We start from the raw sequence: 27732 nt of genomic DNA on the forward strand, positions 1-27732 counted from the left end.
ATGAAGAAGAATGACAGGAAGTCTACCACTAGGACCAGTGAGGAAGACGCCACCTGTGACCGACACACCCTCAGTGCAGGAGATCTTCAAAATATGTTGGGTGAAGGAGAGTATGCACCTTTTGTGTCTCCTCCTATGTTAGAGAGCAATTTTATTCAGGTAAATAAATAAGAATTTGAACCTTGAATTATATGCTAATAATTTAAGTAGTTACTTTTCTCAAAAAACAACTGAAAATTTGGGGACAGTTATCTTAAATACAGCAAGGGAATGTGTGATATAATCTAAAGGAAAAATTTTAGACCTTCAAACAATGTTAAAATAATTAGTGTTAAAGGTAAACTCATTTCAAATTTTCCCAACAAACTCTTCCCTAAGAGTTCTGTCCTAACTCTACCATAATTATCATATTATCATAATCTTCCAAAAATTATATTAAGAGCTTGTAGTGATTTTTAGAACATCCTGTCATAGGAAATCATTCAGATTAACTCCTTTCTTAGTCTTAGAAAACATTTAAGTAATAACATCAACAACACAGGTAGGACTTAAAATGAATTTTGGCTCTTAGCTCTGAAGGTACAGTTGTCAAATTGTGCCAGGGAGAAAGTTTCCTTCTCATAAAAATGAACCTATATTATGAATGAAACATTTCAATGCATTTAGGAGCAGGTCGGACTTTCCTCTTAAACATTCAAACAAAAAATGGGGAGATAAGTTCGATGATGTTGGCCATAGCCCTAAACTTCATAGAAATGCCCCAACTACATCTAACATGGAACATACACACTCAAGCAGGTCCTCAGCTGATTCCATGAAGGACTGACAAGGAAGACAACAGACACATCTTCATTTTTCATAAACATGTTCTATACATTGATGCCTGGTTACTAGGGAGTTCTTACCTCAGAACACCATTGGCAAGAGGTGATGACTTGAGGAACACTCATGTTTAAGTCACATCCTAGAGCACAGGTGATCAGACATGATTTGTTATCTACTTCACCTTCTACATTTTTCTTCCTACTAATAATATTTTCATTTTATTTTTCACGTTTATTCCTGTACCTTTTCAAATAACTTTTTTCATGTGCCAGTGAATACTGGGGGAGGTAACTAGTACCCTATAGACCAGACATGACTCCCTATCATAATTGGTTAAGTCACTCCTTTCAAGATGTACAAGCTCTCTTGATTAGTGTCTTTGGCAACAAGTTGCCAAGATTCCTGACTCATAAGTTAAACAAACAAACAAAACCAGCAATTATCTCAAATAGAGTGAAAAGGCCACATGATATCAGCTTACCAGTGATGAGTCATTAAAGACCCAGGTTCTCTCTGCTCTGTCACCCTCAAGCTTTCTCACCTCAGGACATCACATGCTAACAGGACAGTGACAATAGCCAGCAATAGAGAGATGCAGCTCATCCTTCCAATTCTTTGTGAGGGCAGAGAAACCTTTCCCAGAGTCACCAAGAGGCCTCCACTATGTCCCACTAGCCAGGCTGGGTCACATGTCCCTGCTGAAAGCAATCACTGGCAAGGGGCTGGGAGGAGGCAGGATCATTGTGATTAATAAGGATTTGACCTTTGTAAGGGGCATACACCATCCTTGAGGGATGGATATGAGACAGAGTAAGAATTCAGTTAGTAAGGAAGAACAGGGACAGAGTTTTAGATAGAAAATCAATAGTGGAAGCTACAAATTCTAAGTGTCTTTGTTTTTACATGATTTTATTTGAACCAGTTATTGCACAGCTGAGAAACCAAGTTTTACCCCTCTCTGACTTCCTTCATATCCCTGGCTCCACAATTTTCAGTTTCTCCACTTCCAACTAGCCAAGATTCTTAGACTTTGGAGTTTTGCACTTACTGTCCTCTGCCTGGAAAACTCTCCTGTCCACCCAACCACTATATCTCCCACATTGTTTAGGCCTTAGCTAGAGGGCCTTCCCCGGGGGAGACTTCCCTGACCCTATGTCTAAAATGTACTGCAGCTGGCAAATCGGTAGATGTACAGGAAGTTTGCAAGTTTGTTGTTAAAAAGCTATTATTAAAAATGAAATTGTATAAACTTAGTCAACAAATGATATTTAAAACAAGGTCAAAAATATTTGAAACTCATCAATCCTATTATTTTACTGCATTTTATCATTTCTATATACTCTTGAGATTATAGACACAAGAGTTTGGCAAGCACATCCAACAAGGAACTAATATCCAAGATTAATAAATAGCTCATACAACAAAAAAAAATATAAAGAACCCAATCAAAAACGGGCAGAAGAATTGGCACTTCTCCAAAAAAGACATCAAGAAGGACACAGGCACGTGGAAAAATATCCATCATCACATACCAGTAGGGAAATGCAAATCAAAAGCACAATGAGATACCACCTCACACCTGTGAGGCTCACATTTAAAAGGCCAAAAACAACAAATGTTGGTAAGATGGGCGTGTAAACTGGTCTGGCCCCTATGGAAAACAATATGAAAGTTCCTCAAAATACTAAAAATTAGATATACTATATGACCCAGCAATTTCACTCCTAGGTATCTACCCAAAGAATGCAAAATACTAATTTGAAGGGATATATACACTCCTGTGTTCATTGTAGCATTATTTACAATAACCAAATTATGGAAAGAATATGAATGCCTGACAACAAAGGAGTAAGTAGATTAAAAAGATGTAGCATATATACAGGATGGAATACTGAATTATAAAAAAAGAAAGAACTCTTGCCATTACCACATGGATGGAACTTGAGAGGATTATGAAATGAAATAAGCCAGATGGAGAAAGACAAATACTCAACAATTTTCATTCATATGTGGAATGTAGAGAAATAAAACAAAGAAACAGACAAAACCAAACTAAAATAAAGTCTAGCAATATGACTTCAGAATTAAGGCTGCTAGAGGGAAAGGGTGAATGGGGGTGAGAACAAAGCGGGGGGGGGGAAGGGACCCTATGATCTCTGATAACTATGGGTGCTTTAGTGATGGATGTGATAGAGTGACATACATCTGACCCCTAAATTATATACAGTGCTATGAACCAATGTTACCTCAATATATTTTTTAAATAAAATTAAAATATGAGGTAAAAATTTTAATTAAAAATAAAATATATTGCAGCAAAAGGTATGAGTCAATTACATAATAAAAATCACAATACAAGGGAAAAAATTCATCACTGCTAAATAGTTACAATAACCAAAAATGGAACCTTCCCAAAAGCTTATCAATAGTAGAATGGATAATATTTGAATAATGGAATAATATTCAGCAAAGAGAACTATGTGCAACACTGTGAGTAGATTTTAGAAATGCGCTATTAAAGGGATGAAGTCAAACAAGGCTCATCGGAGCACAAAAAACATGCAATTCTAGGCTATGCTGATGAAAGTCAGAATTCCATTTTCCCAGTAGGAAGAGGCAGGGAGGAGAAAGGACCCTGAGGGTGGCTTTTGGATGGTGACAATTTCTGTTTCTTAATTTGTGGGCTGGCTACACAGATGTATTCAATCTGTGAAAATCCATTAAGTGGTAGACTTTCCATATATGTACTTCAATAAAGCATTAAGACAATAAAAATGGTTGGCAAAGAGCAATGAAGACTTCTCTGAAAGTCATTTGGCTCTGATAATTTAAAATAGAGCATTCTATGTCATTATTTGTAAGTTGTGTGCTACTCATCTTTTACATCAGTAAAACTTATAATAAACGTGTATACATTCATGTGTTGATAATACATGAATGAGACTGTTGATAATATTTACCAGCACACCAATGCCTACATCCCCCTCTAAGTCCCCTGTTCTATTCCCCACAGCATCCTTAACTTAAGTTTAGAGAACCATTCTTACAGTAATAATTTGTGGCATGCTTAATTGTTGAATATTTTTCTTCCCTGGTAGACCCTCAAGGTTAGGGACTGTGGTTGCTTGTTCTCTGTGATTACTACGAGAATTCCAATAACGAGTATGTTCATTCCTCCTTTTTTCACCTTGCCTAGGTAAGCAAGATTGTAAGGACCATAAACCTTATCAGAAAATTCCTCTTCCTGTTCTCTGCCTTAGGTCAACAGAAGAGGTGAATCCATTTACCTTCATAACCGAGCCAACTGGGTGACTGTAGGCATCTGCTCTTCCTGGCAAACCCCCCAGACCCCTAATGTCATGCTGCTGGCACATCTGAAACCCGCTGCCCCAGAAGATGCAGAATCTCTGTTTGAAAGTCTTCTGACATCTCCTTCTCCAGAGAAAGTGGTGCTCACCAGGTAAGTTACGAAGGGAAGAGGTTAAGGATCCCTCAGAAAATATGCTTTACCCTTAAGGAGTTGAAAAGAGAGACACCAATGACAGTTGTTTGAAGGGTGCATCTCACTTGCACTCCCTGCTACAAAAGACAAAGTCATATTCTGAGAGTCTGAGAAAATAGTTTATGACAACTTGGCAATCTATCAGGGAGTTAATTTTTAAAGAATTAAGCCTAAGTAGGAGGAAATTCTTGAAAGCACATATTAAATGCCTCTCTTCCCTCAACTCCCCAATTCCCATTAGAATTCCCTCTGGTCTTGTATCAAGTCACTAACTTGCTATAAGACCTATAGCAAATCACTCAGCTTCTCTTAAGTTGCAACTTTACAAGATTAAGTGGGACAATTCCTTATGGTAAGCAGCTGTTCCTCTGATTTTTCAGTATATCAGAGCCTTAGGAATATAATTAGGAGCCTGATGACATGTACTAAAAGTCTGTATTTTCACCAGCCCTGGGAAAATGGTGCCCCCCCCCAAAAAAAATACTACCCATACCCCAGCTGCCCTACCAAGGCTAGTCTGGGAGCCAAGCCTGTTGTCCTGAGTCTTATTCTTCAAGTTGATATAAAACATGAAAGCAAAGACCTTTCATAGGTCTCCTATCAGGCCTCCAGATGACATTTGTGTTTGTTGGCAGGTTTCTTCCTCTGCAGTTTGTGACTCTTACTGTGCATGATTTTGATAATATGCGCCTCAAAGTAAAGTTGGTGAGCGGTCGAGCCTACTACCTACAGCTCTGTGCTCCTGCCCACAAAGAAGACACCTTATTTTGTCAATGGGTGGACCTCATCTCCTTCTTGAATCAGGAGAAAGCCAAAGCTTCCAAGATATCAGGAGTCTCAAGCCTCTCAGAAATCACAAATAGTACAGACATCACAGGCTCAGTGGACATCATGGATATTGCAGCGATCACAGATATAGGGCCCTCACACCTGTACACATGCACGGAGCCCACCCATGTCATAGAAAGCACAGATTTCTCAGAATTCTCAGATGTCACTGATGTCACCGATGTCACAGATATTCCAGAAAATGAGGTCCCAGAGGTTCCAGATGTGAGAATTGTCACTGAAGTCACAGAAATCACAGACCACTGTGAGGTCAGAAACAGCTCAGGGGTCACAGTGGTATTTGAAGGTGACGATATAGGAAGGGTTATGCAAGAGCAAAAGGTATGTGACATGAAAGATTTATTAATTATCTATAAATAAGAGTGATAACTAAGATCACACTGCCTAGTTAACTGTCTGACCCTGATTATTATTTGCTATGGAACTTACTAAGAGTAACCTAATTTTTGCAATCACATTTGATTCCCAGACCCAGGTAAAAAGAAGTTGTAAGATATCTCCTGAAATAGGCTGTGACTATCCTTTTCATTAAATTCAGCCCAGTATCAGAAAGCTATGATGGAACGGAAAGAACTTTGAAATCAGTCAGAAGACCTGGATTGGAATTTTGTTCTGTGATGTATTATTTTGGCCAAAGCACTGAATCTGCATGAACCTCAGTTTCCTCATCTCTAAAATGAGGAAATTAATATCATATAAGGGATATTTTGAGGTTTAAATGTATGCAAAAGAACGCAATAACTTGACGGATCAGTTGAAACTTTAATAAGTAAAAGTAAAGGTGAAAATAGGAAAATAAAAACCCAAAGAACTGAGTGGCTTTAGAAAAAGTCAGAAGTGGGAAAACACAGAGCCATATCCAAGAAGGATTCCTTCGGTTTGGCTAGAGCATAATATACATGTAGAATATTAGGATACAAGGTTGGAAAGTTGCTTATAAGTCTTGAATGCCAAATTAAGATGTGTGGGTTTCACTTTCTGGCAAATCTTAACCACAATAGGCCTCCAAGCAGGGGAGTGAATGAACTGTTTTTTAAAAAAATTGATCTGGGGCCTCCCTGGTGGTGCAGTGGTTGAGAGCTGGGTTGCGAAGCTGCCCGCAGCCTCTGCAGCTGCAGCGCTGGTTCGATCCCCGGCCCTGGGCAAGGGTCCCACATGGCGCGCAAACCTCTCCTGCTGCCCGCTGCTCCCCTCAGCAGTGTACTTCATCATTCTGCCTGCTCTGCTCTCCCCACTGGCACTGGCTCTCTCACCCTCCCGCGCTTCTGACTGCTTGTATAAATAGATAAATAAATCTTTAAAAAAAATTGATCTGATGATAGAATGAGTCACAGGTAAAGAGATTAGTTTGAAGACTGTTGCTAAAAAAATTCAGGGAGCCCACAACAGAAATATAGCAAGGGGAAATATGTCACAGAATAAACTGCTACAGTGGAAAAGTATAACTTCGTTAGTTATCAAAGAAATGCAGTATTAGAAAAACAATTTAACCCATGCAACTGTCAACTGAAACAATAAAAACAGTTCATACTTAAAGGTGTGGCCAATTTGGAATTCATTCAGATTCATAGTAGGAATGAGAATTGGTACAAACTTTCTTGAAATCATTATGCATCAAGAACCTAAAAATGTTTATACCTTTTAACCTGGTGATTCCACTTCTAAGAATCTTTCCTAAAGAATTCATCAGCTAAATTTTAAAAAATTCATCAGAAATGGGAATGAGGATTTAGTTATAAAGATGTTAAATCAAACCATATTTATACCAAGTTTATAAAAATAAAATAATGAAAATATGGTAGTGACTAAACTTCCACCACAGGGGATAGCTAAATGAATTTAAATACATGAAGGGCAAGTGCCCTATTTATTTGTACAGGAGCAATAGCAGTATCTGACTAGATCAGGGTCATTCAGTAAATATTTGTTAAATGAATAATTCTGTAGCTATTATGTGAAGAATTTTTCTTAGAAAAATATTCATGATAATAAAATTGGTGAAAAATGAAGGCTATGATCCCTGTTATAAAAAAAAACATTTATACCCACAGAAAACCAAAGGGGGAAAGTCATATTATTTACAGTAGTTGTTTCTGGGTTGTGGAATTATAGGCAATTCATATTTTCTTCCTTATACCTTTCTAAATTTTTTCCTATATAAAAATAATTTTAATTAAAAAAGATTCACACAACTTTTAATGACATAAGAAAATGAATATACATGAATGGATAATAAAAAATGTAGGACATAGAAATGTGATATGGTCACAGAGCAAACACATGCAAAATAAATAAATGGATGAAAAGAGCAGGATGAAATGTGCACAGTAGTAGTTTTTCTAGCCCGTGGCATCAAGCGAGCAATATTTTTCTCCCTTTCATTTATTATCTTATAGGATTTTCTAAACTCTGTAATAAATATGTATTACCTTTATTACCAGAAAACAAATGAAATTTTGTCTTGAAGGTAGAAAATTATTGCATTATTTTCAAGGAAACATAATAAAGAAGATGAACTTGGCAGGGGCCATGGAAGGGAGAAGGTGCAGACAGGAGGCGCCTTAGACACGGGGTCTTTAGGACTGGCTGGCCAGTGGCTCAGAGAGCGACTCTGAGGAAGACAGTAATGACTAGCGAGGTGGCATGTTAACAGAAACAGAGAAATGAGGGGAAAGAGAGATTTCAGGGAAAATCAGCACTGTGCTGTTGTTATGGACCTCCAGCTCCAGTCACCTACTAGGTGCTGGTAAACAAGAATAACTTCAGATTGGGGAGTAAAAAGACATTTCTAGAACACCTTCCTTTCTCTGGTAATTCAGGGAGAGGAATTATGATAATTAACCACTAATCCTCTTGAGTGAGATGTCTTTGGTTTATGTGACCTCAAAAACTTTTGCATGTACTATGTCAGACCCCTTTGCTTCCAGTCTCCATGCCCACCAGGCTCCTTGGTAATTCTGAACCACCAAATTCTCAATCCCTCATGATTGTGCCTGTCCACTCAAAGTCACTCCATAAATACAAATGAAATGATCCCTGTATTATACACTGTGCCATAAGTAATCTACTTCTGTGTAATACTCTTGTCACCTCATTTGCTGCTGCTTATTTTTATAGGAAACACTGGAAAACAATTGGGAAACTGAGTATCTACAAGATACAGGAAATAAGGATGGGTTAAAAGAACCCTCAGAACATGTCACCATCTCAGATGTAACACTGACTTTTGAAGGTGAAAGATATTTTTATGATACATTGACTTCAGACAAAAGTGCGACAAGAACATCTGAAGAGATGAATAATACAACCTCTGCATTAAAGATAACTGATTTTAAAAACATGGCTCTTGAAGCTGGAAGATCCAGGTATGTGAGGCATGGAAATGCCACGGAAATCTAAGATGAAATAATGTGAACAGTGTATGCAACTCAGACATTTCTTGCCGAAGACTTTTAGTCATAGATAGAGTGTGTAATTAAATGATGATATAGTCAACTCTTAATTACACACACTTGATTCACTTAATTAGTTCCACCTTAGCTAATTTTTATATTTATGCCAACTTCTCATGCCAGTCAGTTGATATTCTGGCCTTTCTGCCTGGAGTCTATTCTGTGTGCTGAAGAAAATAGAATACAGTCACATTATCCACATTTTTAGAGTTAGAGTGACCATGAGTGCTTTTTCTTTTATCATTATACTTTTCTGTATATACATATACCTTAAACGTCTCTACATTTCCAGCTAATCACCTAATAATCTGAAAAAACTATTCTCATAATTTTAGTAGCTTGATTGCAGGCTGAATTTGAAAGAGCACTGCAGTGTTATAAAGACAAAAGGTAATCTGATCATTCTGCAGTAATGCCTAAAAAGAACCTCAAGAAAAATCTAGAAATTTAAATGCTTATGTTAGCAAGAATAAAAAGTTTGAAAGTAATCAATCATGGCTAACTCCTTTTAAAAAAAAAAAATGAGCAGGAGGAAAACAAGACAATAAACTTAAAGAAAAAAATAAACTTGAAAATTTTAAAACAACTTTAAGTACTAGGAAGAGTTTAGTTGGTTCTTCTCAAAAAGGATGATAAACAAGGACACCATTGGACAGTTCTTTTTCTTTTTTAGGATGAAATTGAAAATGAAAAAAGCATTAACATTAATAGAAAGAGCAGTAAAATGTTATTGAGAAAGATTATACACAATTTTGCTTTAATAACTTAGAAACCCAAAATTATATAAATGACTTTAACAAAAATGTAAAGACAAAACTAACACAATCAGAACTTGAAAACATAGAATCACTCTATCATAGAGCTTCCATAAAGCAGACGACATAGTTGTAACTTTTACTGAACAGTTTTTCAGATACTCTGTTTCATGTAATGTTTTCTTTTAAACATAGAAAAATTATGTTTGATTTCCCTAATTTTATGAAGCAAATAATTTGTCTGGCTTGTAAAACTTGACAAAGTCAAAACACGAAAAGCCTTACTCCTGCTGTTAATAAATGCTAAATCCATAGGGTTTAGCAGGCAAAATAAAGCAAGCTTAAGATAAAATTAAGGAAACTCATGATAAGTTATTATTTAGATGTGGGAGAGTGGAACTATAATTTTTTAAAAACATTAAAATATGTTGGGATGATGGTACCTCCACTTTGGTAGTAATTGAAGCATAGACACATAAAGAGGTGCAAAGTGGTACTCCCCAGCAAAGGGTCAGGAAAAAGACAAAACTTGGAAGCTGACCATAGATCTGAGGCATAGATCAGGGGAGGGGGAAGGAGAGGGGTCAAAACAGGGGAAGGAAGAGCATAAGGGAGAGATAGACCACCACTTCTATGGTGGTGGGGGTACTACAGGGAGGACTCCTCAAGGGAGAAATCAAATAATGCCCAGAAATTAAATAAAAATTTTAATAATCAATAGATATTATTTCTTAAACTACAATTTTAGATTTACAGAATAATTGAGTTGATAGTAGAGTTCTACCCAATCCACGGCCACCTCCTCCCTTCTCCTGGCACCCCAGTTTATCCCTATTATTAACACATTTGTGTGGTACATTTGCTACAATTAGTGATTATTGTTGATACAGTATTAGCTGCAGTTCCTCATTCAAGTTTCACTGTTTGTTCTATGAGTTTTGTGCATTCACCATTACTTGACAGAACAGTCTTACTACCCCAAAAGTCCTTCAAACAGATTAACTCTTAATGGTATTTTGAAATATTAAAATTGTAAGGAAAATACAATTTTAGAATGAAAATGGTCTGTGGCTTTTAAATTTTGTTAGTCTCACTATTGTGATCACCATTAGAAATGATAAGAAAATGAATCCATATATATATATATATATCAAAAATCATTCTTCAAAAGAAAAAAAACAACCTTAAAGGTCAGCAAAATCCAATATTCTTCAATGCCCTATACTCTACCTCCCAGCCCCCAAGCCCTGTGCCATTTATATGCTGACTCTACTGGGGGAAAAGAAACAAATAGATAAAGAAAAAACCCCACAAATTTTAGTCCTGAGTAATCCGATTAAGCTCAGTCTAATCAAGCATGGATTCCTTTTTATTGCCTATTTTCATCAGGGACATAATTACCAACTAGAGTCTAATTTTAGAATGTTAATTATGAATGAAAGATGTAATATCTAAGAACAGAATGGGATGCACTGATGCTTTATTCCTGGGACATCTGTGGGATTAAGTCAAGAACACTGTGAGATTGATAAATAAATTTCACATGCTATTCTCAAGACCAAGAATTTCAATGACATTTCAGTGACGTGCTTTGGAACAATGGGAAAAAATTAAACAGTGACCTTGTTGGTTATTTTGCCCTCAGACTCAGCAGCCTTAAAATGTAAATTAAGTAATTTAAATCTAGGTGGGCAAGCAAAAGGCAGTAGAGACTCCTGTAATGTCACTGTTGGTGCTTTAAAAAGCGTTTATATTCCTTCTCATGCCTTGACAAGAGTTCTGCTGACTCTCCCATTTTTTTTCTCCCCCCAAAATAACCTTTTCTTTTTCTTTATAATTTATATTTCATTTTTATAACATAATTATGCAAAATCAGGATGTATTTTAAGCCAATTAGTGGTTTTTTTTAGTTTCCTGATGATCCCCTGAAAAAATTTATTTTTTATTTTTTTATATTAATTTTTTTAATTTTTGTTTTAGAAAGGGAAATGGCAGACTTTAATTTGCACCCGTTTTTAAAGGATACTTACTCGATATTTCTCAGTCCCTTAAAAACTTTCATCATTACACTCAGCCTTCCTTTAATTTACCAGACTTATTTGGCAACGTGAGCACTTCTTTGCAAACTCCTCAGAAAATTATTAATTTTTAACCATCACTTTAGAAAGATCTACTGTCGGAATTGAACTGGATGTGTTTGTCAAATCCCTTCAAATGGATCATAAATATGTTTTTGTACATTTATCTGGGAAGATTTTATCTAAGAGCAATTATTCCTCCCAAATGCTGTATTTTTTTAAAGATTTATTTATGCATAGAACAACCGGGGTGTAGGCCAAAGGTACAGAAGTGGGGGTGGTGACAGGATTCACCAGAGACAGAGTGGGGAGCAGAACTGAAATACACTGCTGAAGGAACAGTGGGCAAGACAGGAGAGGTCTGCTGCACCATATGTGGGTTAGCAACCTGGCCAGGGGCTCCAACTCAGGCCTCAGCAGTGATAGTGTGATAGTGCTGAGACTTAACCCCTATGCCACCAGGGAGGTCCCCAAATGCTTTATTTTACTCAAATAGAAATGCTTCCAAAACATTTATTGAAAAGGTGACCAAGAAACAAAGATTTTCTGGAACGTAAATGACTTAAGTGTATGTTTAACATGCCAATGCACTTAAAATACATATTTTAATTATTGCTATTTTAAAAATCAGGAGTACCAGGGGCCTCCCCGGTGGCGCAGCGGTTGAGTGCTGGGTTGCGAAGCTGCCCGCAGCCTCTACAGCACCGGTTCAATCCCCAGCTGCTCCCCAGCCACCGGAGGAGGGTCCCACATGGCGCGCAGACCTCTCCTGCCGCCTGCTGCTCCCCTCAGCAGTGTACTTCGGTCCTTCTGCCTGCTCTGCTCCCCGCTCTGGCTCTGGTGAATTCTCTCACCCTCCTGCGCTTCTGACTGTACCCAGTGCATGTAAACAAACAAACAAACAAATAAATAAAAATACATGCCTCTTAAAAAATATATTAAAAAAAAAATCAGGAGTACCAAAAATAAGTACCTTTATTCAAAGGCATTTCTGAAAGTGAAATGGAAAAACTGCCAGCTACTCTCCTGCTTTACCCACCAAACCTTAATAAATGTAATAACTTGAACAAATCTTGGTATTCAGTAAATTTGCAAGTGCTGTCACCCCCACAGGGACATAGAGACTGTGATGAAGTAGCTAGCAGAGGTAGGCAACTTCTAACCCCATAATCTGATTCCAGAATTTAATCCTTATTCTGTGCAGAAGCCTGTACTCCCCACACAATTGACCCTGTTCGTGGAAACTGGTCAGCAGCAGCTAACTTCTTTCAGTCTAAATTGAAATGAGTTTACAAGGACAGGAGAGGCAGTAGCTCAAGAATTTCCAAAGTTTCATTGCATGACAGGTCATAGATACAATAAAAGTAGATTATATGTCATTACATACAATTCACTCTTACCAGTTGGATAGCTCACAGGTTATTAGAAATGCAGGTAATTATACTAAAATTTGTATTGTATCAGTAGTACCCTAGGCTTGCTAAATATGTTTCATTACTAACTATAAAGCATTTAGAGAATGACCAGTTATCTCACACCTAGTAATTCTGTTTAAAATATTTGTGGTCATGCTGGCAAAACTTTGAAATGTGTTGTTTATTTTTACAGGAACGTGAGAACTGATTCAGATAGTTCAGGTATGGAACAAATTCCATCAAGTTCCTCTGTGATTCCTGGTATCCAGCAGCCACCTCTGGGTCTAGACCAGAGTAGTTAAGAGCAGAGGGCTCCAGCTAGATGGCTTGATGCATTTCATTTCCTGCCTTTGCTCTATTCTGAGTCTTCCACTGGGTAAACTTTTCCTTAAAGCCTATCCTTGTGCTATCGTTCAAGTAGTAGACATTACTTCACTTTTTTGTGTGTTGATAGAGTTCAGTTTCCTCGTTCCTTGCATCAAACCCATTGGGCATGCACCTCTGCCATGTTAGTCTGCAAGCAGAAGTCAAATAACAGGGTCTTTCCTCCTTGCTGATTTGGAAGCGTAGAGGTCCACCACTGAGTTTCTTAGTAAATCCAAAATCAACTAGACCTTCTTTGTTCCTGCTCACATTTTACCACTTTACTATCAGATGATATCATTTCATGTTTTGGGGGGCAGTTTTTTGTTACATTCCCCATGTCTCAGGATCTTTAATCTGTAAGAACAGCTTTTAATGTGAAAGTTGTAATATAGGCTCAGGTGGAGATCATCTCGGTCTAACCTGGAGGATGGAATAGAGCTCAGCTCCAGTCATGCACATAAAAAAACATTATGGAAAGAACATAGAGTCACATTTCACTGGACTTAAATGGAGAACCAAAACACTTCTACTAAAAAAGCCAATAACACTTCAAGGTACTTTAGTCCCATTTGCAAGAGTCCTACAACAGGAGCAAATAATTACAGAATTCAAGTTTATACAAACTTGAATTTGTCTTTGTACCTTCCCACTAGTCTTTAGCATCCAAGAGTACCAGATGAATTGCACTGCAATATGGTTTTACCTACATTCCAATCTGTGTTATTAAACCCGAGAGCATTGTAGTACATGCTAATGTAGTTTATGAGAAAAAGTACAAATCTCCTTTGCAGTATGTAGAATTCTCATCTATCAATTTTTACTCTAAATTTTATTTCATAAAGAAATAAAACTAAATTTTCAGAAATTCCAGAGATGTCCAATGTTATTTTCTAGAGACAAAGAAAAATCCAGAGGTAGCCTTATCACTAATACGTAATTATTATATTGGCATATAATTAGTGCAGTCCACATACATTTTGAAGCACTTGTTATTTAAGTCATGGAGATTTAAAATTAATGTGGGACATTGATACTTTTATCTTTATCCTATGTGTGACTGCTTCTTTCACCTGTCCTCTGGCACATATTCAATTTTGCTTAATTAAACTAGCACTCAATGTCTATCTGTTACATACGATGCACTGTGTCAAACTGTAAGAGATTAAAAGTAAGTATACCGGTTGGTCTCACTCAGCAGGAATTTGGAAAACCTAAATAAGAGACCAGGAAAAGATTGATTATAATAAAGTAAAAATCAAAATCAACAAGCAACTATAAACCAGGATTAGGGTCAAAATAAGGTGGGTGGGAATTGTATGGGGAATATAACCAAGATGAAAATGCATACATTATGCAAAAATGAAAAATGATGTAAAAATATATAAAATAAAAAAAATAAAATAAAAAGTAAGTAAATAACAAGATACATTTCCTGGCCTCCAGACATAAACCATAATGTTAAAGATGTTTTAAGAGAAAAGTAGAGAACCTAGCTTTAGCTCAAGAGAGAAAATCATGTTGATGATTTTCTCCTTCTATGAAGGAGACATTCTTGGACTTACAAAAGGGGAAACAAGAATACCCTGAATCCAGGGGACCATGGGAACACAAGGAGATGGAAGAGCGCTGGGCATGTGTGATTAAGAAGCAATGAGATATGCAATGGGGGCCAGGTTATGGAGGTGTTAGGTCAAGCTCTGGCGTTTGGATAGTACTGTTGGTAGGTGAGGAGGAGCCACTGAAAGACAGGGAAATGACAGAATTAATCTCTGAGATCTGACTGGAATCTCTAAGAGAAACTGGAGGAGGCTGGAAGTAGAAAGTCATTGCAATGGTCCAGTGAATGTGCCAAAGTCTTGAGCCAGGTAAGAAGCAGTCAGATGCAAGTACAGCACAGTAAATGACCTGTACGAACAAGAGAAAAAACAATGGAAAGTGACAGTTTGGGAGACAACATGACTAGGAAGTAGTGAGTGCATAAAACAAACCAGGCAAAGGAATCTGAGGAAATTTTGAAAGCAAACACGAGGAAAGCAGCTATTGAACACTGAACTTGGAATCAAACACCCTAGATCTGAGTTATATCTGAGTTACAAGTGTACTTCCTCTGCTCCAGTTTCCCCAACATAAAATATGTGTGCTTATGGATGGGGAGTGAGGAGAATACGATTAACTGTTTCAAGGCCCTGTCAGCTGTTATGATTTTTAAGCTGATATAGGTGGGGTCCATCTTTGTAAATTTAGCAGGCAGCTTGAAATGGGGCTCTTGAGATCAGGTGCTAATTCTGCTCTGAGCTTGTTAAATCACAGGACAGTACAATGTACAACGTTGGCATGCAGTTTTCACAAAGCATTAATTATTGTCCCTGTTTGTTTTCTTTCATGTATTTCTCATTCTTTTCGCTTTTCTCTCCTATATCTTCCCATTTTTTCCTTACTTAGACTTGTACAGTTTTTCAATTTTCCCTCTGATTAGCATTTCTTTCCCTGTTTTTACACTGCTTTGAGTCACTTCTTTTTCTACTTGCATACTCTTACTCACACTTACCACTTCTTGACCCCAAGAAAAACAATGATCAATAAATCTTAATTCCTTGTCCCATTGAATTTAGATTGAATGTAGATTCAAAATGACTCAGTAATCCTGATTTATATTCTAGGTGCAAGGCAGAATAATAACTGTGCCCCACTGCAGCAAGGAAAATCCCTGATGTTAACTTTGTCAGGTTCCCATTCACCCACCTCCTGGGCAGTTCTAGTTGGAAACTATGATTTCTCAGTTCATCTCCCAAACTTCTCAGAATTTCGCTTTTTCTTCTTCCTGAATAAGATTTTGGGTAAAAATATTTTTATGGAAAGTCTCCAAGATAGGGCCAAGGTTAAATTTGTCTCTCAGTATTAGAGCCCATCTCTCTCCTTTCTTGACTTTCAATTTCATACCTTTTTAGATTTTATTCTTCTTAACTTTATTGGTTCTTTACAGTGAGTACAAATAGTAGATTTATCTATACTATGTTTTTTTTTTTTTTCAAAATATGAAGGCTAGAAGTTTGAGAAGAAGAGGGGAATATTCCATATGTTGGGAGTGGCCTCTCCACCCCACCCATCTTTCTTTTCCACCTTCCTCTTAACTATTACAAATCAAATTCCATGGAATCCTAAACAACCAGGTTGATTCTCTGTTTACTAAATCTGGACTAAAATGAGAAAGAAAAGAAGGATCCTAAAAAGAAAACTGTTTTTGAAATTTAACAATGAGCTCCACTGGAAAAAACAAAGATATTTTTGATGAGGTAGTTAGAATATCATTTGAATTTAAGACCCAAATTAAGTTCTCTTTCCTTCTGTTCATTTTTCTTTCCTATATTTTTTCACTTTTTTTCTTTCTTCTTCATGCCCCTTCTCTCTAGTGAACACTCTTCCACTTTTCCCAACTATTTGACCTCTGACTCCCACCTCCTGATGTTAAGTCCTCTTCTAATTTCCACAATCTTGTGCCCTATCTGTTTCCCACATTCTCAGGGAAATAGATGTGAAGAAAGAAAAGTAAAAGAGAAAAAGAAAAGGCCAATGGAAAAAACAGGTAAGACAACCTGAAAGTAATTCTTTACAATTATAATACAAAGATATTTTCCTAGATAGAAAGGACAAGATATGACACGTTCACAAAAAGTCAATAAATTGCATCTTTTGATATTGGGTCTCATTCTACAGTAGTAACAACACAGGTGGAATTCAGTATTGATGATTTTGTGTGTTTTCTCCTGTACAAACCATCATGAGTCAAAATGTAGCATCAGCACAGGGATAAGAAGCAGCTTCAAATGATATTCTAGATGAGAATTACTTGCTGCTGCTTTTACAAGTGACTCTTTCTTTCTCATTCCTGCTCTTTCTCTTTGCTTCTTCGTCATACTTTTTCTCAACCTGCCTTCTTAGTCAATGCAGACAAAGCCTCAGTCTTTCAGCCTCATTGTTAAATTTCTGTAAATAAATATAGATATTTTTAGAGTGTCTGCAAGGCTGCCATGTACAGTTGTGCAGTTGTACACTGTTGTATTGGAGGCTCCGTTCACTTTGTAGTCTGACCTGCATAGCTGGATGTGGTGGGTCACCCATATTCTAGGTTTCTTTGAGACACTAACCTTTCAGTGAATTATTTAACAATGATATTTGTCTCAGCCATGCCCATCTCATCAGAGTTCTGCTGATAGAACTGAGGTGTGCACTCTTTTGTCACTCTACTACAAAGTCTACTTAACGGGCCTCCCTGGTGGCACAGCGGTTGAGCGCTGGGTTGCAAAGCTGCCCACAGCCTTTGCAGTGCCGGTTCGATCCCTGGATGCTCCCGTGCCACCGGAGGAGGGTCCCACATGGCGCGCAGACCTCTCCTGCCACCCGCTGCTCCTCTCAGCAGTGTACTTTGGTCCTTCTGCCTGCTATGCTCCCAGCTCTGGCTCTGGTGAATTCTCTCACCCTCCTGCACTTCTGACTGTACCCAGTGTTTGTATAAATAAACAAATAAATAAATAAATAAATAAATCTTTTTTTAAAAAAAAAAAAGTCTGCTTAACACTCAAGCACTTAGTTTATTAACAAAGACTCACCCAGATGCACACTGTGGGCCAGAGGTCACACACCAGAGGAAGATAGTAACAATTGTCCATGCACAATAATCCCCTGGCCTCCACATACATCCTTAGTCTGTGCCTGTTCCTTTGTCAGTTCTTTTCCCTCTTAAGTATACCCTTAATATGTCCTAAACTTATTCTAGGTGGTAGTGAACAGTGATGTGGTGGCACACAGGGTGACGTGTTGGCTCCTACATCCATGTGTGGAGAGTACTAAGCCCTGCCAACTTTCAATATATTGTAGAATTTGGAGAGATTCCTGTGATGATAACCTGATAATGAAATATTTTTACAACAATAAAATTGAAGCTATTGGGGTTTCATTAGGAGATCTGCAGAAGCAAAGGACAAAATGATGATATACATACCATATTTAAACCTGACTTCTGAAATTAGAAAAGTGGCTCCCAAATATTTAAACTGTGAATTGCTGATATATGGGGAAGCAGTGATTTTTTTTTTTAATGATGAAAAAGTTTGTTACTAATAAAGACTTTATATTATTATAAATGAAATAATGTAAAAGTTATTTGGTCCCTTATTTACAATGAGCATATATTATATGCATGCAAATCTCATGTGATAGATAACATTTTAATTTAGCACAAATTAACAACTTGGAAATAATTCAATGACATATCTATAAATCTTTTTTTTTTTTAAGATTTATTTTCACTGGGCCTCCCTGGGCCCAGTCTCAGCGCTGTCAAGCTATCAGCAGCCATGCGGTGTGAATTAGATCCCTAGCCAGGGAGCTAACTCCCATGGCGCAGCAGACCTTTCCTGTCTCACCACTGCTCCCTTCAGCAATATATTTCAGTAGATCTGCCTGTTCTGCTCCCCACTTTTTCTCTGATGAATCCTCTCACCCCTGCCCCTGTGCTGCACCTCTGGTCTACATCCCAGTTCTTGAATGCATAAATAAATATTTTTTTAAAAAAATGAGGGGAGCAGAGGGAGAGACAGGAGAGGTCTGCTGAGCCATGTGGGTTGGCTTCCTGGCCAAGGATCAAACTCATGTCACAGTGGCTGGCCATAGCTGGATAACGCTGAGACGTTGGCCCCTGTGCCACAGGGAGGCCCTGACATCTCTAAATTTTAAAGAATGAAAGCCCTTTATCTTAATCTGAACATCTTTAATTGTTAGGTTCTTACATGGGTAGACAGCTTTTAAAAAAACAAAATTTTTACAAAATTAAGAAGTTTCTTTAAACACTTCTTCAACCTCTAAAGATAAAAAAAAAATGAATTTTTATCTGCCTAAAGGATTTTTACTATACTAGGTAGAAAAGTTGTGTTATAAAATGTCTTTCTTATTTCAATCACTGATTTTACTTGTACTTAGTTTTTTTTTTTTAAGATTTATCTCAACAGTAATAACTTTAAAAATAATCTGTATTTCAAATTTTGGAATTGACTACAACTTTTTTTTTTTTGGTCAGATAAACACAAACTACTAAACTGGAAAGCAAGCACAGCTCAAGAAAGAAGGATCAATGCAAGAGATAAAGCATTGTCTTCCATGTGGCAGAAATAAAGGCTACTACTAATCATTAAGTATTTAAATCTATATTAATCTAACTTCTTAAATCTTAGTCATTATAATTATGGATGTTTATTTTAAAGGACAATGGAGAACTCAAAACTATAAGGTGTTTTAGTCACAAACTCAATGTTTATCTGAAGGGCTTTTTTCCCTTTGGCATTGTTGAACAAACTTGTTATTCTTAGTTTACTTTTCTTCTTTGGACATTAATACAACAATGTGTTACTAGCGTCCAATACTGTGGGGTCCCTGAAGATGAAATTTATGTTCCTTCCATCTTCGTGTTCTAAGTGAACATCTGACCTGAGAGTGTTTATGGCATTAATGAATGTCATTTTCTAACAGTTTTTTTAAATTCATACACTGTTTAAAATAAAAAAAAAACTACAGTCTCCATCCCAAAAAAAGTTTGTATTTTTAAATCCACAACTTAGTTATTTTCAGAAGGATCCACTCATTCTACAGTGTGTTCAGCATGAGTTCTCAATCTTCAAAATAATCTATGAAATGTTATTACTTTCCAGTTTTACAGACGGTGACAGTGAAGTTTAGACCCTGTGGTTACTGTATTGACTGCTTCTCTCTTGGATCATTTGCTCTGGGAGAATCCAGCTGGAGAATCCCAAAAAGTCCAAACAGCAAGAAATAAAAGAAAGCCTCTAGCTAACAGCCATGTGAGGGCTTATTCTGGAAGCAACCTCTAATCCCAGTCACACCTTCAGAGGGCTGCTGGCCCAGCTGACATCTTAATGGTAACCTCAGGATTGCCCCTAAACCAAAGCCATCCGTTAAACTAATCTCCCAGTTTCCTGACCCATAGAAACCAAGAAATTTTATTTGTATGTAATTTTACATCATATCTCACATCCTTAATTTTATTGTTAGAAGATTTGTCCTGGGTATATTTTATTTTTAATTTTTTAAAAAGATTTATTTATTCATGCATACAAGAACTGGGGTACAGGCCAGATGTGTGGGAGGGTGAGAGGATTCACCAGAGATAGAGTGGGGAACAGAACAGGCAGATTGACTGAAATACACTGCTGGGTATAATTTATATGAGAACTTCTAAATGTTTTATGAAATAAGTGAGGTTTTGGAAACCTCACTTTAAAACAGCTCATTTTTCTTTATGAAAGTTAATTCAAATGTAAGAGAAAAATAGTAATTACCCTAAATAGCATAAAGGACAGGCAGCTATTAGTCTTCTAATGTTTTAGGATAGTCAGCTCTTTGCACTGTTAAACACAATCATGCTCAAAGATGTTTTTTCGAGGAATATTGTTAAATTGTAATTTTGAATAATGGTTTTGACTTCTTGGTTACCAGACAATAGACAATACCCTCAGAGTATTTGCATGCTTTCAAGAATCTTTAAACATTTGGTTGATGTATATGATGTTTACAAATTATATTTTTTAAGTTAAAAAAAATTCACACATTAAAGGGAAAAAACTAATTCCTAGGTGTATTCATCTTTTCTATTCTAGACTTAAAAGGAAAAAATCAGTGCATTTCATTCTTGTTACCTAATTATTCTCAGCTCTCAGTCTGTATTGAGATTCCAGGCTTGGGAGACTCTTGTTTGTTCTTCCACCTTTCTGAGTTTGCTTGAAGGGTTTTCCAGGGACTATGAGGACTGAAATCGTTTTGTCCAACTACTTGATTAATCAGGCCCTGGAATCAATTTCACATGATTTAAATTTACTTGATTTAACAGTTTATATTCCCAAATACATTTTTAAAATTCTTTTTAAAAAATACTCTCAAAAAAGGGAAATGAAGAGGCATTATTTTCCCCTACAGGTGTCCACTGTGATATTTAAGATCTCTTATTTCACTCGACAATTTTTTTTTACTTTAGTGTCAATGTCTACTCTAATTCTACAGGAGTCTATTACATCAAAGCTAAAACTTTTTCATGAGAAAGAAGTTTGTAAAGTCCCAGCTATCTGCTTCCACCAAGTTTTTGCAAATACCTGGTTGTAACCACCTTCTGTACCTGGTCTGTAATTTCCATCAGAAACTCCCTTTCTCAGGTTGGCTTCCCCCAGCCTGTCTTGATAGGAGTACAAATACTCCCAACTGACATATCCACTAAAGGGTCACACATATAATAAGACCTTACCTTATAATTTGTTGTATGTTAGAAACAAGATACTTAAGATTGTTGGAGATATGTAAATTCAGGAGTAAAAGTAAAGTGCAATTAATTAATCTACTTTGACTTTTAAAAGGGTGTTTTACTTTCTTACTCTCAGCTATAGCAATAGATAATGAATTTTACAGTAGCTAGAGTGACCCAGGAAGCATATAAAGAAAGTGGTAAAGAGCAAGTAGTTTTCTCTTCTTTTTCTCTCTGTATATGCTGCACTATCTCCCTCTTACCACATAGAAGAAAAACAATTGTCTTTATGCAGAAATTTTTCTGAAGACAGACTAGTCATAAACCAAACTTTGACAAAGCTGAAGTTTTTCTTTAAGGATTTCATCACCCCATTCCATCTATTCATTCATTCATTCTGAAATTATTCATTGAGTTCCGTGTATGTGTTACATACTTCTTTAGATGCCAGAGAATCTAAAAATAAGTAATGGTGAATAAAAATAGACAGAATCTCATTGTTATAGAATTTACATTCCTATTTGGTTATTTAGACATGTACAATATGTCAGATAGCGAAAAAGAACATGAAAAATAAAATAGAGTGACAAAGGAGTGCTATTCTATCTAGGGTGGAACAGGCTTCAATGATAAGATAACATTTGAAAAAAGACCTACAGGAAGTGAAGTATATTAGGCCTGTGGAGAGTGGATATTTCAGTCATAAGAAATAGCAAGTACAAAGACTTTAGGGAAAAAAAACCACTGGAATATGTGAGAAGCAGCAAAGGTGCTGGGGTGGCTGGTGCTGTGATATAATGAGAACTGGAAAGAGTAGAATGAGTTGAGGTCAGTGAGATCACATTGAGCCGCAGGCTACTGAGACAGCAGTGATTTGATCTCACTTGTTTTAGCAGGATCAATCTGGTTGCTCTATGGCAAAGAGAAGACATGGGTGGGAAAATACCTGTTGCAATAATCCAGGCAAAAGATGAAGACGTGTTGGAATAGAGTAGTAGCAGTGGGGTTAGTAAAAAGTGATTAGCTCTTGGATGTTTCTGAAGCTGGAAATAACAGGATTTTCTGATGGACTGGATGTGCAATATGAAAAAACAAACAAACCAAAAAAAAAAAAAAAGTCTGAACAGTGGTTTTACTATAAGCTGAAATGAAGAAAACCGGGGAAAAAAAGTTCTGATGTGAAGTTTGCAGTACTCTAGTAAAATGGAGATGTTAAGCCAACTGACAGAAGTTAAGGCTGGAGATAGAATTGATAGTGCACAGGTAGAATTTAAAGTCACAAGACCAGATGAAATCACCTAGAGAGTGAGTAGTAGAGAACATGATAAAAAAAAAATAAGGAAAAAAAATTGATGCATATAGTTCTGGGCATTGTTCTAAGCACTTCCCATATGTAAATTCACTTAGTCTTTACAACCACTGTAGGGGGCAGCTACATTTATTATATTCACTTTGTGATTGAGGAAACTGAATCTTGGAGAAGTGAGTTTCTTCTGATCGAACAGCTTACAAGTGGCAGAGCTGAGATAAACCAAAGTAGAGAAAAATAAAATACTGAATGTTAAAGCCCTCGCACACTCTAATTTTTACCAATCAGGGACATAAAGAAGATCCAGCAAAGGAGACTGAATTGGAGGTTCCAGATGGGTAGGAGGAGAAGCTTAAGTGGTGTTTCAGGAGCCCAGAGGGCAAAACGGAGAAAATGTTCAACAGCATCAAATGCTGTTGGCAAGTCCAGGAAGATTGAATACTAATACTGCATTTAACAACGTGGCTCTAATCAGTGACCTTAACAAAGATGTTCTGAAGCAGTGGAGGAGTTTAAAGCTCAAGCACAGTGCGTCCAAGAGAGAATAGAAGCATCAAGTTCAACTCTTTGGAGTTCAGCACAGGTACCAGCCAGCCCAGATCCAATCACAGGTACAGTATTCACATAAGCATGTGAACTAAAGTAGCAGTTGAGATTTGTTACATAAACAAAATAGAAATTCAATTGGGAATTTGATGGGGGAAAGATATGGGTAACTTTATAGTCCTTTTCAAAGAGAACAAACTTCATTTCCTTTCTCTGGGCATTCAATCTTGGTCTTTCCTTTATTAGAAAAATTTTCCTAGCTCCGAGTTTACCTATCTCCTTTCTCTAAATTTTTCCTGTACCATGTTTTGTCTGTCAATACACCCCCAAGCTAGCACAGGAACACCCAAAAAGGGTACAAATAAAAGTGTGATAAACACTTGCTAGCATACTAAATATTGAATATCCTCCCCTGAGGTGATTGCATAATTAACTCAGTCATTTAAATTGATTAAAAACTTTATGTTGTTCTTTCTAAAGGCATGTATAAGATCGTGATATTCCTATTATTGTGAAAACTTTTATAGTAGTTTATCCTGTCCCTTTCCCTGTCCCCCTCATTAAACAATAAAATATTTCCTAGTATAAGATTTTACTTTTCTTTGAGTACCTTATTTTCATTTACCATACCTTTGTATCTTATTCAGTCCTTTTCTTTGCTTATGTAAATTCCTTAAGGACAGACGGTCATACATCCTTTCAAACTTCATTAGCACATCACTTAGCACACAGGAAATAATCAGTATATAGTTTTTGTTTTTTAAAGAATTGTTTTCTTTTTTTTTTAAAGATTTATTTATTTATTTATGCAAGCACTGGGTATAGTCAGAAGCGCGGGAGGGTGAGAGAATTCACCAGAGCCAGAGCGGGGAGCAGAACTGGCAGAAGGACTGAGGTACACTGCTGAGGGGAGCAGCTGGCGGCAGGAGAGGTCTGCGCATCATGTGGGACCCTCACCGGCTGCCGGGGATCGAACCGGCGCTGCAGAGGCTGTGGGCAGCTTTGCAACCCAGCGCGCAACCCTGGGGAGGCCCAGTATATAGTTTTGATTGATGAATGAATATTTATTAAAGCCAATTGGTTTTAATGCCATTGCCCTGTACTGAATGGTATTGATGCTAACTGCAGATAGCCGGACCTCCATTCCATATAGTAACAATTGCATAATATTCTTAGCTTAGGGACATAATATTTTTAGTTAGATTTGTAGAAGGATAAGAAGCACTATTCAAACACCAAAATAATAATAATAACTAAACTCAAAAGTTGATAATTTTTTTTTCTTTTTGATATTAAAAATATTCAGTTATTTAGTAATTAATATACTTGTGAATTTGTTTTACCGTGACTTTCCATTCATATCTGAATAAGTGAATATTCTTTAATTTATATTTCTGGTCATCTGGTTCATAGAATATAAGTGACTACACTATTCATTCAATTATGAAAACCTGGCTTTCACTGGTACATAGAGATGAGTAAGCTAGTTAAACATTGCACATATTATAGTGAATGGTAGAATCCTGAAACTTGAGATTTCAGAACTTTGCAAGTGGTTACAATGCAATAATAATATATTTCCAGAAACCTTTAATGTAATAGATAGCACAATATTTTATTACCTAAATATCTACAAGGAGATGTTGGCAGATGATGGGTTAAGCAAATGCCAAGTTGAGGAAGGAAAAGGCTATTTACTGTGGTTACTCTCTACCGCACATCTGATTTTACAGTTTGGCTTTCACTATTCACCCATAATACTTAGTTACAGATTTGCCAGAGTGACTCAATGGGTGAACTGCCTTGTGACAGGAATGAACAACTCTCTGACAGGGATTTTCAAACCACAGATTATCTATTTCATTCTATTTTGGAATGAATATTATATTTTCTTTACCCCTTACACTATCCATGTTAAACTCTATGTACAGAAGTTACCAAAATTTCATAAAACAAGGGAAAACAAAGTAATGATGCATTTATATTATAGATGGAAAGTTTAGGCTTAGGAAACTTGTCATGCATCCAAATCACATAACTAGTTAGCAGCAAAGCTAAAACTCAAATTCAATCACCTCATCGCCAAGTTCTATACCTTTCACTCTTTCCACTATTCTCTAATTTTTGCTCATGAGGCCAATCATTTGTGTAGTTTAAGAAGTCTTAGAATGGTTCCATTCATGAGAGAATGCATATTTTAGATGCCAAGATCTTTTAAATGAAAATATCTTTAAGAGGTAAAAAAAAAAAAAAACTTTTACAGAGGAACTTCTGCATTTTTTGAGCTCAGTAGCTGTTATCCTATGGTGATACAATCTTTTTATTAGGGTAGAGAACACAGGGGAGTCCAAGCAGCTTAGGACGCAAACTGGGTAGCTGGAGAGTTCATATGAATGGGGCAATTTGCTAAACTGCTTGGGGCCAAGTAATTGGAAGGTAGGGGTAAAGAAAGAAACTATTAATCTAAAGATGCAATTTTTTTGAACAGCTAGCTCAGAGATTCTTAACTGGTGATGATTTGGTCCTCCAAAGGAAACTTGGGCAAAATTTAGAGACATTTTTGTCACAAATGGGGGTAGTAGTGCTACTGACATCTAATGAATCATGATCAGGAAATCAGGAATACTGCTAAACATCCTACAATGCACAGGGCAGCCCCACAACTAAGTATTATCTGACCAAATCTCAATATCACCAAGGTAGAAAGACTCTGGATACAGGAAGAAAAATTCATTGAGAAGCTAAAGGAAACTTCTTGAATTATTACTTAGTTTCTGCATTCAAGAATTAGGAAATAAGTCACACACATAACTAACATTTCCCGCCCTTCCCCCTGCACTTTTTAGACTTGGTTAACATTTTTGAGGGAATTCTAGAGACTAGCTTTCTGTGGAACATTCCACAAATTCTCATGGCATCTGTGTGGAGAAATAGGTATATCAAGACATCAGATGGGTTGGATAGATTTGGAGCTGGTTGTCCAACTGCAAACTACTTGTTAGTAGACTGAAGTCTACTGATAAATGTTTGATGGCAAAAGGATTAAGGTTTGTAGTTCCCTGCAGCTGAATTCCGTCTTTGGCTTGGTCTAATTATTATAAACAACTTGAATAAAGACTTACATGGAATGCTGATCGGATGAGGATGTTAAAAAAAAAAACAAAACGGGAAGAGCAGGAAGCCAAATAGATCTTGACCACTGAACAAATAGTTTACTTCGTTCAGGGCAGCACATGTCACTGTGGAGAAACAGGAATTGACGATGGAAATTACGGTGGAGGATATGAGGAAGGACAAGATTATTGCCGTATTATAAGGACTTGCATCAGGATTGACCATGTACTGTATGCCCCTGGGGGAAACCAGAAGCAACAGGTTGAAGTCATCGGTAGATTTTGTCCTAATAAATAGGAGCACAATTTGATTAACAAACATTAGAATTGTTCAAAGGTGGGATAGAGAACCTTGAAAGGTAAGGCTTTTGCTTACTATTATGCAGGGACCACACGATGACTCTTTAGTATCAACGATTTTTTTTTCAAAGATTTATTTTTATTTATGCATAGAACTGGGGTGTAAGCGAGAGATGCAGGGAAGGTAGGGTTTTTGCTTACTATTATGCAGAGATACACGATGACTCTTCAGTGTCAAGTTAAGGGTTTTTTGTTCAAAGATTTATTTCATTTATGCATAGAACTGGGGTGTAACCGAGAGCTGCAGGGAGTGTGTGTGAGAGGATTCACCAGAGACAGAGTGGGGAGCAGAACAGGCAGATCTACTGAAATACACTGCTGAGGGGAGCAGCTTGAGTCAGGAGAGGTGGGTAGCTCCCTTTCGGGGCAGCAACCTGGCCTGGGAGTGGGAGATCAGGATGCAGTGGATGGTGAGAGCTTGGTAGTGCTGCGACTTTAACCCCTGCGCCATCAGGGAGGCCCTCAAGTTAAGTTTGCTGGTATTTTTCCTTAGAACACATTTCAATTCTGCTTTGCATTCTGGCCCCCCAGAGCTTCCTCCAGTGCCGCCCTATTGAGACGGTAGCAAACATGTCCCCAGAGAAAGTCTCCCGCTGGCTGGGAGTCGGCCTAGTAGCTCTAGACCCGTTCACGCGAGTTTTGTCAAACAGCTGTAGCCCTGGGCAGCCTTCTTTTCTGGTTTTCCAAGCTCGTTTCCAGCTGCGAGCTTTTTGGAGACTTGCGCGTTTCAGGAGTGTCCTGTGGCGCACCCCACACCCGGGAGTTGAATAATGTAGACTGCGTGAAGCGCGTCAGAGAACAGCCGGGATCGCCTCAGAGGGAACAGATTCTGTTCAGGAGCTGAAGCGGGACAAGGAGGG

At 37.3% G+C, this 27732-nt stretch overlaps 1 protein-coding gene across 1 annotated transcript; it reads left to right on the plus strand.

The window, feature by feature from the left end:
- On the plus strand, positions 1 to 27716 carry GARIN2 (golgi associated RAB2 interactor family member 2; the record flags this gene model as incomplete). Its single annotated transcript, XM_084240285.1, has 6 exons — positions 1 to 159; positions 4086 to 4285; positions 4963 to 5497; positions 8294 to 8541; positions 13070 to 13137; positions 27523 to 27716. 6 exons carry the CDS (start codon positions 1 to 3, stop codon positions 27714 to 27716), a joined length of 1404 nt encoding a protein of 467 aa, XP_084096411.1.
- Positions 27717 to 27732: the final 16 nt, after the last annotated feature.

This window comes from Talpa europaea (genome assembly GCF_964194135.1).
Source record: "Talpa europaea genome assembly, chromosome: 8".
Taxonomy (NCBI): Eukaryota; Metazoa; Chordata; class Mammalia; order Eulipotyphla; family Talpidae; genus Talpa; species Talpa europaea.